The sequence below is a fragment of the Gymnoscopelus braueri genome (assembly GCF_963280865.1).
Source record: "Gymnoscopelus braueri genome assembly, chromosome: 3".
NCBI classification, from domain to species: domain Eukaryota; kingdom Metazoa; phylum Chordata; class Actinopteri; order Myctophiformes; family Myctophidae; genus Gymnoscopelus; species Gymnoscopelus braueri.
This window is the reverse complement of record NC_137612.1, coordinates 30,672,755-30,690,772: the sequence shown is the minus strand read 5'-3', so window position 1 is coordinate 30,690,772 and position 18,018 is coordinate 30,672,755. Positions and strand designations below refer to the sequence as shown.

Sequence of the window (18,018 nt, the reverse complement as noted above, 5' to 3'; positions counted from 1 at the left end):
TAGAAATATGAATGACCACACCCATGCTGAAAGCAGTGTTCAACTTGGACAAATAGGAATTGGGACTTTATTTTCCATTGCTTCCATTCCATTGAAGGATTGTGTTCTTTGGTCTATATTTTGCTGCAGCTCAAGAGCAAGTATACCTAAGTTAAGCTCCAGGACCTATTGTGGTGGTGCAAGAAAGTAGTACTGCAGATCAAGGAACAAACACAGCACTTGTGTAAATCGTCACCTCGTGTTTACAGTGCATAGTGTTGCATATCTAGATGACAGCATCAGCAGCAGAAACACTGTCACCTGATGTTTTTACGTCATCCTCGTAAGAGGTCTAGAATATGGTCTGTCTGTCTGTCTATCTGTCTGTCTGTCTAATAATATTATGCTGCTACATGCTGATGTCACAAAGCAGAACCACCTTTGGCAATGACAGCCTGAAATGCCTGCAAAGTCAAGGTCAAAGTGAAAGTTAACCACATAAAATGTGCAGTAAGTGATGAAAAGAAAAGTGTTAAATAAAAAAAAAGTTCCATATAATACCTGGCTGACATGCCATCCATGCCTGCAGAAGTACGGTTGAGTGAGTGAGTGAGATAGAGCGAGGAGAGAGAGAGAGAGTTTGTGTGCGTGCGTGCGCGCGTGCGTGCGTGCGTGCGTGCGTGCGTGCGTGCGTGCGTGCGTGCGTGCGTGCGTGCGTGCGTGCGTGCGTGCGTGCGTGCGTGCGTGCGTGCGTGCGTGCGTGCGTGCGTGCGTGCGTGCGTGCGTGCGTGCGTGAGAGAGAGAGAGAGCGAGACAGAAAGAAAGAAAGAGAAAGAGAAAGAGAAAGAGAAAGAGAAAGAGAAAGAGAAAGAGAAAGAGAGAGAGAGCATATGTGCAACGTACATGCATGCTGATCGGGAAATTGCTTTGTCAACAGAGAGTGTTGAGGTATTGTAAGTTGACAGTGACCCTTCGGGAGGAAATGATAAGAGGAAAGGAGAGATGGGGAGATATTAGCGGCTATGATACCCTGACACGAGTCCCTGGGCACTGCAGCAGCTGCCTTCACGTGCCTGATGTACTGTAGTAGCCCTTATCTCCATCGTTTGCCTTCTCTTTTTTCACTTTTACTGACGCAAATCACTGTGTGCACATCACTCTCTGGCCCCATCCCCTCCATGTGTCTCCTCTTGTGTTTTATATTCTGTTGCTGGCTGTTTGTGTGACAGGACGTGCTTCAGCTGCCTGCGTTCTCAATGACATGTCCAGGACATTGCAGGATCATGCAAAAAGAGATCCCCACGGAGGAGGACGATGACTCAGCACAGCGGTGTTTGTGTCTTTGAATCAGTGTGTGTGTTTGTTTGTGTTTTGGCCTTGCAGGTGCGTATGTGTATACTCTATACATTATATACTGTAGTATATATACTATACAGTATACATGTGTGTGTGTGTTTCATTGTGGAGAAGGGTGATGATGACTCAGCACAGAATTGTTTGCCACAGCAGTGTGTGTGAGTGTGAGTGTGTGTGTGTGTGTGTGTGTGTGTGTGTGTGTGTGTGTGTGTGTGTGTGTGTGTGTGTGTGTGTGTGTGTGTGTGTGTGTGTGTGTGTGTGTGTGTGTGTGTGTGTGTGTGTGTGTGTGTGTGTGTGTGTGTGTGTGTGTGTGTGTGTGTGTGTGTGTGTGTGTGTGTGTCGTGCATGTGTATACTGTATGAGTCTATGTGCTTACTATGTATATGTTTATCTATGCTTGTGCCTCGTGCATATAACTCCATTCGGACACGTAATGACATCCCCAGCTGTGGTGGGAGGGGCACTGGGTGAGCACATCAAAGAGGGTGGGATTGTAAAGATTTAGAACTGCTGCTATGACCTTGAAGCCATGCGCTCTGAGCCTGCAGTGGTGCTGCTCACGCCGCAATGTTACAGGGGACTAGGAGACAGCCAGTTCCTGGCTGCAGCCAAATGAGAGTAGAGGGAATGAATACTGACTTTAAAGGCAATCAGTTCTATATCATGTAACACAATATTCCTCTGATGTTGCCAGTTTGGCTGCCCTTCCCAATGAGTACAAGATGTAACCTTGATTAGAAGTTTCACATCTTATCTGCAATGTTGCAGTCATATTTGTTGTATTTTCTTACGTTCATATTCAAATGAAATTAGCACATGTGAATGACAGGAATGGACTAAACTGTGCAGCCTCGGTAAATTAAAAGCTCTTTCTTTCTTTGGCTTACTGCTTTGCATTGTGTTACAGAGCCATTTGGTTAATTTGATAAAACTCTAATTTTAACACAGAGGTACTTAAGCTGGCAGGGTCAATGTGAAGGAAAACCACTCAGACTCACCACCTTTGAATGACTGTCTTGGAAAAGAATAGATTTGTCTATCTATTTGAAATCCATACCAACTCCTCTAGGGGAAACATGTGCCCAGACTAAATAACCTCAGTGGAAATAGTCAAGGATTTATCAACTTAATGGATTCCTGTATGCTGCCTCACTCATGTATCTCCCAAGATGAGCAAGAATATGGGACAATAGCTCTGTATGTGCCACGCTATACCATAAGTAGAGCATGTAAAACAAAATGTTTTATGTTTTTTTAATTAATTTATCCTGATCCGTGTCAAGGTCAGAATGGTCAACACAATAAAAATATTTACAACCCACTTGACATTTGAGACGGTAACATTTCAGCACAAAATGTTATTTTCATCATCCTCAAGTAATATTATCTGTATCCATTCTCCCTTGATATTCAGCATGTTTGGTATGCAAACAGGCATAAGCAGTATGCAGCCACCTTGGCAGATGTGCTTTGCTGTTGTGACAGGTACAGTAACATGGGCAGTATACAGTAGAATCCCCAAGGCGTTGTTGGATTGGATAAGCTTGCATGTTGATGCTTACTCTGCAGGAAAGTGGGGAAAGAGAGGGTCTCACTCTCCCCTTGCCGCGTCAAAAAGCGATTGGCTCCCACAGAGTGGGGATCTCCTGCAATAGGGCTACCTCCACTATCTTACCTCCACTCACACTATTCTACCTCAACCCGCATCGTCCCACAGAAAGAGCAGGGAGCAAAGAGGAAGGAGAACAGGTGACCCCTGCCATCTTAACACAGTGTGCGTGTGCGTGTGCGTGTGCGTGTGCGTGTGCGTGTGCGTGTGCGTGTGCGTGAGCGTGTACGTGCGTGCGTGTGTGTGGGTGCGCACGCGGTCTGTGCATGTGTGCAAATGTGTGTGTGTGTGTGTGTGGGTGCATACTGTAGGTGCACGTTTGTGTTTTTGAATGCGTGCATGTGCATGTGTGGTGTTGTGCGGGCAGTACCGGGCACCACTGTAATGCCATCTCTGGTTTCGTGCAGGGTATTGGATTACTCAGTGGCAGCTTTAATAGTGCTGGAGACACTCAGATCTCTTGATTGTGAGTCTGGATGAGGGAGAGGGCGAAGGGAGAGAAGGAAGCAGAGTGCGTCTACCAGGGGAAGGCAGAAAGGGCACACCAACTTCTGCAGACACAGAGGTTGGGGACACGGGTAAGTGAGAGACTTAAACTTTGCAAAATACGCTGACATCTATGCTATATTTCTGTTTGTCCTGTGTGCTTTATCTCTCCGGATCTGATAAGGGATCGAGTGATGTCACTGGATCTGTTGCGTTTGTCAATGTCAGCTCACTGTGAGAAAAGGCTAAACTACAGCATTGCACTTTTAAGTGTTCTTTAGATAAGGGGAACTCGTGTTTTAAAATTCAAGAAAGATTCAAGATTCTTACTGTAACGTCTAATGTGTACTGTACACAGGTTCTTTCTATAAATAATAACTGGCATTAAGCAAGGGTTGTTTTAGGAATGTTTTAAACCATTTTGATGTATCCTTTAACATCACAAAGGGGATTTTATTGGCAAGGCTGTGGACCTAAATAGATTAATCTATACACTCACACAGTTCCTCTCTCCTGTCTTCGAGTATTCTTTTTCCTGTATTCAATATCCCCTATTGCTGAGAAGGCATAATCAATAAACTTATTTTTTGCCTAATCCAACCACTTTATCCTTGCAGTGGAGGATAAAGTGATCGCACAAAACTAGTGAAATCGATTGTATACCCTGTATCTATTTTGTTACCTGCTAATGCCTGCAATGCAAGTTGAAATAGAGCCATGAGATTCTCCCTAACCATGCTTGGTGTCAAGTGTAGACAGAGTTTGAAGCTTAAATGCTTGTGTCAGGATATAGTTACCGATCCAAACCAGACAAATGGAAAGATAAACAGCTACTTAGAAGTAAACGTTTGGTTAACACGATGAAAAAAGACGTATGTGATCTGTCACAAGTTCGGTGCACCGCTGAACAGATGCAGGATGACATGGAAAATATAAAAATAATGAAACTAACATATGTGATAAACAAGCTGTGTAAAGGTGTTCTGTTTTCATTCATAGACAAAACAGTTTAACATACAAAAACATATCTCATAAAGAACATCATTTCTATACTTTAAGCAAAGTTTCAGTACACAATTTTCAATAATGCAATCCACACCTTACATTATAGTGTAAGCATTTTCAGAGTTGAAAATGTTGGTCCGTTGGGCTGGTTGAGTTTGAGTTGTTTCGTTCAGATCACAGGTGAGAATTGAAAGTAAAATATATAATGATAATAATAATAATAATAAATAATAATAATGATCCTGAAAAACACAGTAACAGATGATGTTATCTGCTGATGCTATCAGGCATGACACGATGCCTGACACAATTCTTATCCACAGAAAAAAAGGATGCACCATTTTGTGAAAAATACTAGTATATTATAACAAACAATTCCCCTTTTTTTGTTTTTCAGATGAAAGAAATCCAACTGAAATCACCCATTAGTTACAGTACAATTGTCTGAATGATAGCCAGGAGGAAGGAGGCCCTCTGGGGATCTTCAACGTGGCGCTGTTTGCAGTGCCCCCGCTGTCTCCCACCCCTGAGCCAGACTGACCAGCACCAGGGCAGGTGATGGAGGTGCCGCTTGTTAATTTTGAAAACATGGATGATATTGGCATCAACATAGTCGACCCCAACGACTCTGGGTACCCGACCTCCCCCACCTCAGAGACCCCTGACCAGAATCCTGCGGCCAACCGACTGACGTCACCACACCCGTCACCACTCAGGGGCCAACACGGACGGCCGTCAGACCAGGAGGGGTTATCACCCTCCTCTCCCCCAACAGTGACACCAAAAGGGAAGTCCAGCAGCAGCAGTTTGATCTCCAACCTGAAACTTCTGATCACCGGCCAGCCATCGCCCACTGACAGCGTCTTCAGTAAGATGGCGAAAGATTGTGGCGAGAATGATGATGTGTTTGAAAAGCCAAGAATGGAAGAGAGAGATGAGAAAGTTGTCATCAACATTTCAGGCCTGTATTTTGAGACTCTGATGAGCACTCTTCTTCAGTTTCCGTATACGATGCTCGGTGACCCCATGAAAAGGATAACTTACTTTGACCCCATGAAGAACGAGTACTTTTTCGACCGAAACCGTCCCTCTTTTGATGGTATTCTGTACTACTATCAGTCGGGAGGGAAACTCCGCAGGCCAGCCAATGTACCATTAGATGTATTTGCAAATGAAATCGTTTTCTATGAGTTAGGACATGAAGCGATGGAGCAGTTCCGTGAGGATGAGGGGTTTGTCAAAGAGCCAGAGGTCCTCTTGCCCACTAATGAGCTCCATCGGCAATTCTGGCTTTTGTTTGAATACCCAGAAAGCTCCAGTGCAGCCAAGTCAGTGGCGTTGGTTTCTGTGTTTGTCATTGTTATTTCCATCTTCATCTTTTGCCTGGAAACTCTACCAGAGTTCAGGGGGGACAATGACTTTATCCAAGTAACTCGAATCATCAATGGAACGGCAGAAACTTTCTCTCAGCCAGCTGTCAAGGACTTGGTGGCATATTTCACTGACCCATTTTTCATTGTGGAAACAATTTGCATCATTTGGTTCTGTTTTGAGCTTGGAGTCCGTTTCATAGTCTGCCCCAGCAAGGGTGATTTCTTCCAAAACATGATGAATTGTATTGACATTGTCTCCATAATCCCATATTTTGTAACCCTGGGAACAGAGCTGGGTACTACCCCCGATGAAGATGTGAACTCTAGTCAGAATATGTCCCTGGCAATTTTGCGAATCATACGTCTAGTACGAGTGTTCAGAATTTTCAAGCTCTCCCGACACTCAAAGGGGCTTCAGATCTTGGGACAAACCCTGCATGCCAGCATGAGGGAGCTTGGACTGCTCATATTCTTCCTTTTTATAGGAGTCATCCTATTCTCCAGTGCCATCTACTTCGCAGAGGTGGACGAGCCCCATACCCAGTTTGTCAGTATCCCTGATGGTTTCTGGTGGGCTGTGGTGACAATGACCACTGTGGGATACGGCGACATGTGCCCTATCACCATCGGGGGCAAAATGGTAGGCACTCTCTGTGCCATTGCTGGCGTTCTGACCATTGCCCTGCCCGTCCCTGTTATTGTTTCAAACTTTAACTATTTCTACCACCGGTCGACGGGAGGAGAGGAGGAGAAGCAGATACTGGATGCAGCAGCAGAGGCAGCCATGAAGACAACAGAAGCTCTAAATCTTAAGTATGGAAGCACACCCTCTCTAAACAAAAGTAACGGCACCTGGCAGAATGAGAAAAATAGCATGCCTTGATTTAACCGACGTTTATATCAAGGGCACGAAAAACAATGGACAAGTCAATCATATACAAGGTTCACTGAGCCATATCGCTTAATCTCTCATTATTTTGTACTTCAACCATTGTGCATATAATTGCAGTATTAGTAAGCAAGTATTTAATGAGACAACAAGGCAGAAGTTGTCCATCTGAAAGATTTGCATGTGGATGTGTCAAAGTGCAATTAATACAACTCAGAAAATAGCGTAATGTCAGTTAAAGCAAGCCTCCTTGCCATGGGATTGTAAAAAGTGGCTAAATTATATGACCCTTTATGTAGTGCGAAGACAATTTAAGCGAAGGGTGGAACATACACAGTCCCTGCCTGGATGGGTGCTACGCCAGAATGGTGCATGCAGTAAAGGCTAACCAAGGGTGAATGAGAAGATAGCATCCAGGAGAAAGAGGCACTGACACAGACACTGAAACTTTTGCTGTGGAAACTAACGCACAGGCATTGATTACGAGGGTGTCCCACAGCAGAATATGTGGACATACTGAAGCGTGATAAAGGGATGGAAAGTACTGTTGCGCTATAGCCAGATGCATGGAGGATCAAGGTGACTGAAAATACTGCTGGACGGCTCGTCTGAGGACGACCTAGAGAGATAAGTGTGAAGGCTTATTAGGCAAGGCATGTTTATTTGTATAGCACATTTCAACAACAAGGCAATTCAAAGTGCTTTACACAAAGTTTTCTAAAGCATTACGACAATGCAAAAGAAACTCATAAAAAGACGTATATAATAAAAAATAGTTATTAAAGAGATAAGATAATGTAAAATAAAGTTAAATATGAAAACAAAGTCAAACTGCGATTAAAGACATGAATCAAAAGCCTCAATAAAAGGCAGTCTTAAGCTAATGTTTAAAATAACTGAGAGCTGTCGAGGATCTGCAGCTTTCTGGGAGTTTGTTCCAGATGTGGTGCTGAACGCTGCTTCTCCACGTTTAGTATTGACTCTGAGGACAGAAAGCAGATCTGTCCCAGATGGCCTGAGAGGTCTGAGATTAATACACTTATATAATGTAGGCAGTACAATAGACAGTTATTAGGCATTGCTTATGTAGATTATTAGAGCCAATATAGATATGAAATCTGGGAAGATACAGACTTTACAAGATTGTCCCTGTAACCTACAGTATGTAGCAATGTCTTTAGTCCAGAGAAGAAAACAGAAAACTATATCGTATACTGGCTTCATTAAAACAGGATGCATATTCTGAGCTCATGTTACAATACCACATTAGTCTATACTTGGTCCTATTCAGCAGAATCTAATTTGAACTTGGCATGGATTTCAAGGACAGGAGAATGTGCCTTTAGGGGAAGACAAGAGGACATGACTGGACATATTGTTTTGTCAGCAAATCATTATGTTCCAACACAAAGCATTTCCCCATGTTATACAGCATGAAAATATCTGTGTGCTAAACAGCCAGCCCATTAATAAGTCTGCAATTAATCTAGCATATAGTCAACAAATAAATCACAAAACCACATATTGCACAACGCAATACAAAACAATGCATATTGTACACCTTGCTATAGAGTACATGCAGTAGTTGTATGCTGTAGATTTGATTGGTAAGCTAAGCTCACTAAAACTAACACATTTAACCTGTGTTTTCAGCCACATGTTTTTTTCTAAGGCAATCAAATTCAAGTACACTGTACGCACAGTACCACATCCTTTATAATAGGTAGTTGTTTAATTAGACTCACTAACTTGTTAAAAAGAATCATCAATCCTTCCTCAGATAACTGATTGAATTTCTACATTTAAAAAATCCTTCACAAAACACATCACTTTATTGCAATATAAGTCTGTCTCACAATCACCCAAATCATTTTTGGGCTCTACTGTACATCAGTTATTTTAGTTATGTATCGAGGAATACATGTGTTTTAGATTGTACAAGCATGAGACATGCTATACAACAAGTGCAACAGAAGGCAAGGTGAAGGTAAAATCCTAATTAGCAAATTAAGTATTGAAATGTCCATTATTTTGGTTTTCTCGTGTCTGTTGCATGGCATAGTATGCCAAAACAAGGTATAATCTCATTATCAGTAATTGAAAGTATTACATATTATGTACCATCGCTAAATGTGATACAAAGTTTTTATCCTAGTAGGCCTAATTGTCATTCCATAACACTTAAAAGAATGTGATGATTGACAGGCAATATTTCAGATTTGCTAAATATTGCAGTCGGTGTCCTGTCATGAAAATATGAATCGGTACCTGTATATGCATGTCAAGCTTGCTCGAAGTATGAGTGTATTTCATATAAGAAGAAAATTGATATATGAACAACAATGGATATAACTGTAACTCAATCAATACCTTTCTATTAATCCTACTGTATGCAATGATATTGTGTGAGTACACATACCAAAAAAACTAACAAATGTAATTTCCAGTCATGGAAAACAGCAATACCTGAATTCTGATGCAATAGGTTGTACAGGTGACATTGTGTAGTCGCCAGGGTATTCAGCACTTTATTGTTATCCAAGCACTTAATTATATACATATATATATATATATATATATATATATATATATATATATATATATATATATATATATATATATATATATATATATATGTATATAAGCACTGTTAATGTAATGTATGTATCAATATTTTGCACTGTACAGAAGCATAATTTGCTGTTTTAGTCATCCTGTAATGAGTGCCTTTCATTAAACATGTATCCTAATTGTGTGACATTTTCCACCATTTGTATATACAGTACGTATATAACATGTCATAAGCTTCCACTTCTGAGGTAACTTACACACGACACACAACACCAAGGAAAGATTTTCATATATCCGTTGGATACAACAGAAATGAAGAAGGGAGGCATGATTGTTGTGTGTGAACGTATGCTTCCAAAACTGAATACCCATTTACACCCTCTGTTAGCTGTTATAAACACCTTCTCACTTCTTACACACTTCCTCTTCTCTCCTTCATTCCATCTCTCGATGTTCCTCTTTCTGTCTTTATCTGTCTCACACCTTATCCCCCCTGCCTCTCTCAAAGATTATCCCCCCACTAAAAAAACCCAGCTGAGATTGTGTCATTTCACAGGAGGAGACAGGATTCTTTTTATATCTGGTGTGGTTGTGTTACATGGCGGACTGGCACTAAAACCATCGCTGTGTGTTTCCTAACATAACAAGCCTGATACATCCAATGAAGAATTGAGTATAGCAAGCAACGGGATTGGCTATAAATATGTGTGAGAGATTATCATAAAAATAATTAGAAATGAAGATATGGAAAACAGACATAGAATAGAATAGAATAGATAACTTTATTGATCCCCGGAGTGAAATTAAGAATAGTAGTGTTGACACATAGTAGAAACAGCGTTGACTCTTACTATCCACGATAACACACACTAGAGAAATAATTGAACAGCTGACTGAGAACCATTAACAAATTAACATTTAATTTAGCATTTATTAATATTACCAAAAGGTATTCTGATGCGTAAACGTGCTTGACAATGCTTTTGACTAGGATAGCTTGAAATGCAAAAGCAACAAATTAAATATGTAGAGCAAGTTAATCATTTATAATATATCTTTCTTGGCCTCCAAAGCTATAGTAAGAGCTGGGTGTTGCACTTGCCCCATACAGCATATGAATACATTCCCAATAATGACTTTGTCTTGGTCTGAACACAGGCCAGGTTAAATGTCTATATGTATTTCATATGCTTTCCGTTACACTCCCTTGTTGATAAGTAAGACATTCTAAAATGTTTTGACCATTCCTTTCTCTAGAGCTGGTTGACAGGAGTCTTTTTGCAGTGTGTTCAGAGGTTCGATACTCTTGTCACTGGCAGTCAGGTAAATAGTCTGCCCTTGTGCCCCACTGATCACTGATCACTGATTGTGTACTGATATCCCAAACACGTCCTGCAGCATTTTGCCAGTTAAACTGACTGGCAGCTCCTTCAAGGTCAAACCTAATTTGAGTCTGTCATTTATAATTCATGGTGTCCCTCAGAGATCAAATCCTGCCTTTGATAGGGATTCAAACAGAGAACAACAGTGGCCTGCGTGACCACTATGACGCAGCAAACTGTGCCGCAATCCTTAACCACACAAACCTTAGCATCCCTATATTCTCTGCATTTCATAATAGGCGAACATTCAGCTAAAAAAGGCAAACATTCTGTAAAAATAGACGATCTATGAGCTCGCAAAGTGCCAAAGCGTGCTGCGTTAAGAGCTTAGTAGATGGGCTAGATTCACTATTTGACTTACAATAAAGTATAGAGTTTAAGTGGTTAATCTGAATAAACACAAGTTGTATGACTCCATTCTTCCAGTTGCTTTCCAAATTAGTGAAAAATCTGTCTTAAGGGCGACAGTTGGGTCTTGCACTGAAGCACAGACAGTGAACTCTCATATTAGTAGATTGGGTTACTGTTTTGTCAGCAGACAGTTTCAGTTTTCTTGTGTACTGAAATGCTGGAAGGCAATGTGTGCCTTCCAGAGGGCAAAGGCTCATGGAGTTTAACTGCCTCTGTTCATATACTGAAACCCTTGAAAGGTGTCTTGTTTCTTCGCAGCTACTGTACCTGCACTTAGGAATCTAAAGCAGAGTGTGGACAGTGGGGTATCAGACCGTATCACAATTACCCAGGCCTTATCTTTACACGTTTGGCCACTGAGCGAATGAGGCATACTTTACGTACTGTACGTATAAAGCCCACCAGCTCCAAGTGACACAGTACCAAGCGTGACACAGCAATTTCTATGTGTTCGATTTTGATTCAAATGCAGCTATTACACCAAACTATGGTGTTACTCGGGCCATTGATCACAATGCCTTGACTTTGCTGACCAAGAACATTGTGTCAGGGTTTTGTATTACTCTTATGGCTTCCTTAGCTGCATGTAAAAATATTATAAAATATCACAAAAGAAATGTTTTCAAAAAACAAAAACAAAAAAACATATCACTACTGGGCCTGCACTGGGCTACGTATTACACCAAACGTGGCTAATATTCCATCCGCTCTCTGCAGTGGAGAAAATGAATGACAGGTGGATACATCCTATTTCTTTGGTGGAGACTCTGCTTTCCGGACATGGCATATTATCATCACGTTGTAAATTGTATTGCTGTTGTTACACAGTCTTGCGGACCATGTCACACCAACATTTCGCCACTTATACCTGCACGAGTGAGTGACAAATACACCCCTCTTGATTCTTGATGGCAGGAAACAGTGTGACACATTACGGCACACATTCCAGCTCTGGATAAACCAGTTCAGGAAGTCACTCTTACAGTATGCAGTATGACTCAGATTCACTTGCGTAACATTTAATGACAGTCGTGGGATAGAAATTCCTTCCATCAATCAGATCCCTCATTTTCACTTAACAAATTGACTCGAATGTCTAGGAAATGCATTGTGCTCACTCAAGTTTGTCGAGTTCCAACAATCCCATTTTATATACCACTACTGGAGCGACTAGAAAACCAAATTCTCAGCACAATTGAGTAAAAGTAGCTACAAACTAAACATAGGTAATAGTTTATAACCAAACTCATAAAGTAATTTCCTATGTTATCCTATCTCCAAGTGTGAAGATAATATAGATCATATTCTGTATTTGAGGTGTATACTACGTAAATAGACATTAGATTTATGGATGTGTGAGATAAAATGCAACTGAGTTATTCACTTTTAATATTTTTCCTTCCCTTCACCGTTGGTGATGTCACGGGGAAACTCCTGTGATCCTCACAGAGAATGTGCAACCACCACCACACTTTGTGACTGCAAACCCTTCAATTATTCAGCTGACATTTTGGTCTACCTCAATAATTCAGAGCGGCTTAAGAGGCCTTTGTGATGACCAGTCTTCTTTATAACAAATTAACCGTTTTGATTAACAACAAACAAGGTAATGGCAGGTATTTCCCTTGCCACAATTGGATGAAATGTTATATTGGTAAGGTGCCCTGTGAATATTCTTCCTTTATCATGCCTCTACAGTATATTTCCAGAATTACAGAACATTCTCAGTCAGCATTTCCCATACAACTTTCAGATGCAATCACATGGCTGAAGGGTCACACTCACACATCAGAGACTCGAGCTAATGATTCAAGGAAATTTATGAGAGGTTTTGCGCAGTGACCGCTCCGCTGCAGCATCTGCAGGCTGGACGAAACATGAAGGCTACAATTGCCCTGTTTAATGCCCATGAAAAATGAAAAAGGTGACCTGAAGTATCACCCGGGATCAGATTTTAAACTTGTGGTTTTCATCTCCAGGGCTGTAGGCCTTGTTTCCCCGGCCGGCACAGGATATCTTTGCTGAGCCGGGGGAAAAAAGCCTGGGTACCGAGGCTATCTTTGCCTAGACCTGATACAACCTTTACACTTGTGGCAATTAGGTACTTTGTCCAGCACTCTGCTTGATATACTGTAGGCTACATTTTCCCTGCTCTAAAAAATAGGTTTAATATGAAACATGACATGAAAAAAAATACGGATATCACTGACCTGTCAGCCAGTTGATATATTGTATCTTCTTTTAAGATTTTTTTTAGAGAGAGTATATAAACAGAGACAGGAAAACAAGGGCAGAGACAGAGGAGAGACAAACAATAACATTAATCACATTAGACATTACTCCCTCAACACATTCCCATAGGCAAAAAATGACACAATGAACAATAATATACTGTAGGTACGCCCTGAGGCATGCTGGGACTTCTGTACTCAGGTAACTGTCCGGGACGCTACAGTAGCCTACTATGAAAAATTAATTCAGAGTAATTATACTACCTCTGCCACCTAAGTAATTAGTATGGTACTACTCCTCCCACTGTTTTAAGACCATAATACACAAACGACCAACCCTTATTTCAGATATTTTACATTTTCAGCCATTTGTGCCTAAATATATATATGTAGTTTACAGGTATCTGGATTTCAGAAACCATAATAGTTACAGTTATCAAACATGGCCGGTAGGTGGTTCAAAGGGCGCAAAGCGGCATAGTTTCCAACTGATGCAGTATTAATTTTCATGCCCAGCAACCTGTGTGTGTGTGTGTGTGTGTGTGTGTGTGTGTGTGTGTGTGTGTGTGTGTGTGTGTGTGTGTGTGTGTGTGTGTGTGTGTGTGTGTGTGTGTGTGTGTGTGTGTGTTGAGCTTTGATCAGAGCTTTGATTTGTGCATGTCTTTTCCCCCCAAAGATCTTCAAAAATATTAAAAAAATTCAAATATTCAGATCTACACGCTCAAAACATGTCATGATTTGTGAGGTTGTATATAGGCTTTTCTTTTCTTCCCTCTTCTTCAAGCCAGGCTGCAGCCAGAGCCTATGGCTATTTGGGTTTCCTTAATTGGCATGTAAAAGTTTCAAAACCACTGGCTACTGGAATATTTTATTCCAGTAGCCAGTGGTGGTGCAATATTGTACAGCAGTCGTTCTCAACCTGTGGGTCGGGATCTCCAGGGGGTACCCACATGATTTTAGGGGGGTCCCCAGATGACAGTGAAGTGACAATTGAAGGACTTTTAAGACCTTTTTAATACCAAAAAAGAAAAGAAAGAAAGAAAGAAAAGAAAAAAGACCATTACTGCATCAAAAGTAATTAAAAAACTATACTATGAAAACTGCATGGTCAAACATTAGCCAAATTGTCAAATGATATAAGAAAAAGTTAAATGTTGAAAATTGCTGATCTACAAGCTCACAACTCCTTGCAACAAGCTTGTAGATCAGCTATTTTCACAATATTTATCTGTGGAAACAAAATTGTTGTACAGCACTTTATTGACTGAAATAAATTGTGTGATCACATCGAGGGAAGCATTTGTATGACACCTTGTGGCATTAATGTGTTACTACCTTATTTTTTAACTCTATGGTTACTACACTTCCCTATCAATGGCCAGTCTGATATCAGTGATATCTAAGTAAGTAACTAACTAGGTATACTTTAAGCCTTTAAGGGGTTTGGTGTCACTTTAAGGCTTAAAAGTGACACCAAAATCCTTAAACTCTAAGGGTTTTTGTGTCACTTAAAGGCTTAAAGTGACACCAAAATAAAACTACTGCCAACGTAAAAGTAATGAAGTAAATTCAATACTTTTCCCTGCAATATTTCTGAGGATGGAGACATATTTCTTTTGAAGATTTTAACCTATTGTTACCCCACAAAATGGATAGAATTCTGAATGATCCCGACATTCTGTTCCTTCAGCGTCAATCAGTTTAAATTTCCATTTTCACTATGAGGCTCATCCTACGTGGACCTAGCCATGGTTCACATGACGCTCGTCATGATATGACAGTCATGTTTCAGGGCTACGTGGACCCTAACCTTATAGGCTCATATAAAGCTAATTTAGGCCTACTTAAGGTAATATAAAAATGTGGACTCATAAAGAAATGACATCACTTATGTTCTTGCCCTGTTGTTTTTGCAAAGAGGAAATACACTTGTTTTTGTAGGGTCCAGCTTCTTGTATGACAGCTACGGTAATTGGTAGGGTTTCCTGGAACAGCCAGGTTGTTTGTGGGGTTATTATCTAGTTTCAGTCACCTGACAATTAAAACATGGGGAAATACCCTTTCTCTTTCTCTCTCTGAAAAGGGCGCACCTGACATTGAAATGGCTTATGATTACACTTCAGAACATTTCAAATCTCTCAGATTATAAAAAATATATATTTGAGCTAAATCAGTTTCAGTTTCAGTTATTCCTCCAGAATAAACAGATCAATTAATATATTATATTATATTATGTTATGTTATGTTATAATGATAGCAGTAACGTGCATATAGGCAACAACTACGTCATGCTTTCTAAAGAATCACATGCGTCATGCTGTGTTATAGTGTTGTTTGTCAAAGTCCTCTGACTGCCACCCACTCAGCTGTAGGCGCTATGGCAGTGTTGCCATGTCGGCTTATTATAAGCGACTTTGGGCTTGTTGCCAGACCCAAGGGGTCGGGCTTACATGAGGCTTTGTACCTGTTTCGTCCATACATGGGCATGGTGACTTTGTCCTCCGGCCCCAGCCAAAAAAAAATCTGTCCCCCAAAAAAGTCTGTCCATACATGGGCATAGAACATGGTCCATACATGGGCATGGTCACTTAATTAATTAAGCTTTACAGCCCCAGCCAAAAAAGTCTGTCCCCCTTTCGTCACGAACTATTCATGACATCATTATTATGTCACAAGTATGTAATTAAGTAAAGCACATCAACCACTGCATGTACTCTCCATTCTGGGTATAGACACTGGCTGACACGTCATGTGAAGTCTGGGTCTGGCAGAACCAGGTCTCCTGGTCTTGTTTTTCTGTAAAGTAGCTTGTAAATTGGTAGTTGCGGGTTGTGTTTTTTTTGGGGCTTGTTTCTAAAGTGTAGTTGCTTATTAATAGGGCTTGTTTCCTAATGTTGTTTTAACCAGTGTTTCTCAAACATTTTCAAGTCAAGGACCCCCAAAAGGTTATGCCAGGGACCCCCATACAAGATTTGTGTTGTTAAAAAGATTTTTTTAAAATTGACTTTTTACAAGGGCCAGTTCCGAATTGCAGCCACCTGTAAGTGCTCTTTTAGAGCGGTTTGAAGGGGAGTAAGATTTATACTTTTTTATGACTGACGTAGGGCATTCCACATTTTAGTGGCATAGCAATAGAACAAATGTAACCCCTTGTTTGAGCCAAATCTGGTTTGAACGTGATTTGTGGAGCTCCCTCTGGTGTTGTGATTGTGGACGACATTTTTGAAGTAGTTTGACAGGTACATGGGTGTCTTTGTGGTGTAGGGTATCTTGTGGACCAGGCCCATTGCAAGTTGCTGTACTCGGTCCTCTACTCTGTGCCATCCCACCCTAGCATAATGAGCAGGAGTTAGATGAGTTGTATGCGTGAGGCCAAGCAGTAGCCTGACCAGTTTGTTTTGGGATGTCTGAAGCCTTGTTTTTAAGGCCTTTAGTGGTGCTATGGTACCAAGAGGTGCAAGCATAGTCGAAGTGACATTGGATGAGTGCTCCTTCTAGAGTCCTCAATGTATTCCTACTGACCAGTGAGGAGATACTGTACAAAAGTCTTGTCCTTTGGTTTACTTTTTTGATTACTTTAGTTGCCATTTTTTCACTGGAAAGATTTGCCTCTAAAATGCCACCCAGGTAGGTAATTTCCTCTTTTCTTGTGATCACATTTTACTGTGAAGCCTTCAGCCTTGCAGAGGTTTATTTTGGACCCAAAGAGAATGGATTCAGTTTTACCCAGGTGTAATGATAGTTTGTTATCAGCGAGCCAGGTGCAGATTTTACTGAGTTCAGAGCTGAGGGTTTTTTCGACCTGTAATTTGTCCGAGACCAGGAGAGCAGAGTCATCCGTGAACAAGAACAAATTGCAGTCACAAGCTGATGACGTTTACATATTAGGAACAGTAAAGGCCCTATATATGTTTCCTTGCAGAACGCCACAGCTCACCTCCACCACCTGTTCTCTCCCCTCCAGATAGGATTGCATCCAGTTCACTAATGTGCAATCAAAGCCGATTGCTATTAGCTTATCAATCAATAATTTAGGGTGTCAAATACCTTTTGGAGGTCCAAGTTTGATGTGGTCGTTCAAATAGAGTAGGCAGGTGTCAGTGGAATAAGATGTTCTGACACCACTGGAATTCGTACATTGTTTTTTTTTCCAGCAAGATACATTTCAACCTGTTCATAAGCTATTTTTTCCATAACTTTCGGGATAGAACTGAGAATAGAAATAGGGCGGTAGTTGCCGGGTCTAATTTGTTTCCTTTTTTGTACAGAGGGGTTACTCTTGCTAGTTTGAAATCTTGGGGAACGTGTCCCTGTTTGATGTAGAGGTTTATTATGTGGGCAATGATTGTAGCAATGGAGGTGGCTGAGAAATTTGGAGGGGATATTGTCATGGCCAGTGGCCTTGTTTAGTTGTAGGGTGCTCAATTTTTTAAACACATCATCAGTTGTCACCATGGCAAATTTAAAATCATCTTTGCGTACGCCTAGATCTTTGTAGAATGCTTGGATGTGCTCTACACCATAAAGCCAAGAGTAAACTATGTAACAGTAAACTATGCCTAAACCTAACTAATAGAGTTGATAAAGGGTCGTAAATCCTGCTCTATGTTAATTAAAACTATTTGTAGTTAAACAGCTGAAAACCCAGTGTAAAAAGGATGAGACGAAATCAAAGGCAGGCACAGGCCGGTTCTCAAACGAGGCACCGTACAGCAAAAATATCTCT

The 18,018-nt window shown here is 40.9% G+C and overlaps 1 protein-coding gene across 1 annotated transcript; it reads left to right on the top strand.

The window, feature by feature from the left end:
• The first annotated feature begins 2,963 nt into the window (after positions 1-2,963).
• Positions 2,964-7,641, top strand: LOC308082100 (potassium voltage-gated channel subfamily A member 10-like). Its single transcript, XM_080423716.1, has 3 exons — positions 2,964-3,084; positions 3,352-3,522; positions 4,833-7,641. Exon 3 carries the CDS (start codon positions 4,994-4,996, stop codon positions 6,689-6,691), a length of 1,698 nt encoding a protein of 565 aa, XP_080279842.1. The 5' UTR covers positions 2,964-3,084; positions 3,352-3,522; positions 4,833-4,993; the 3' UTR covers positions 6,692-7,641.
• Positions 7,642-18,018: the final 10,377 nt, after the last annotated feature.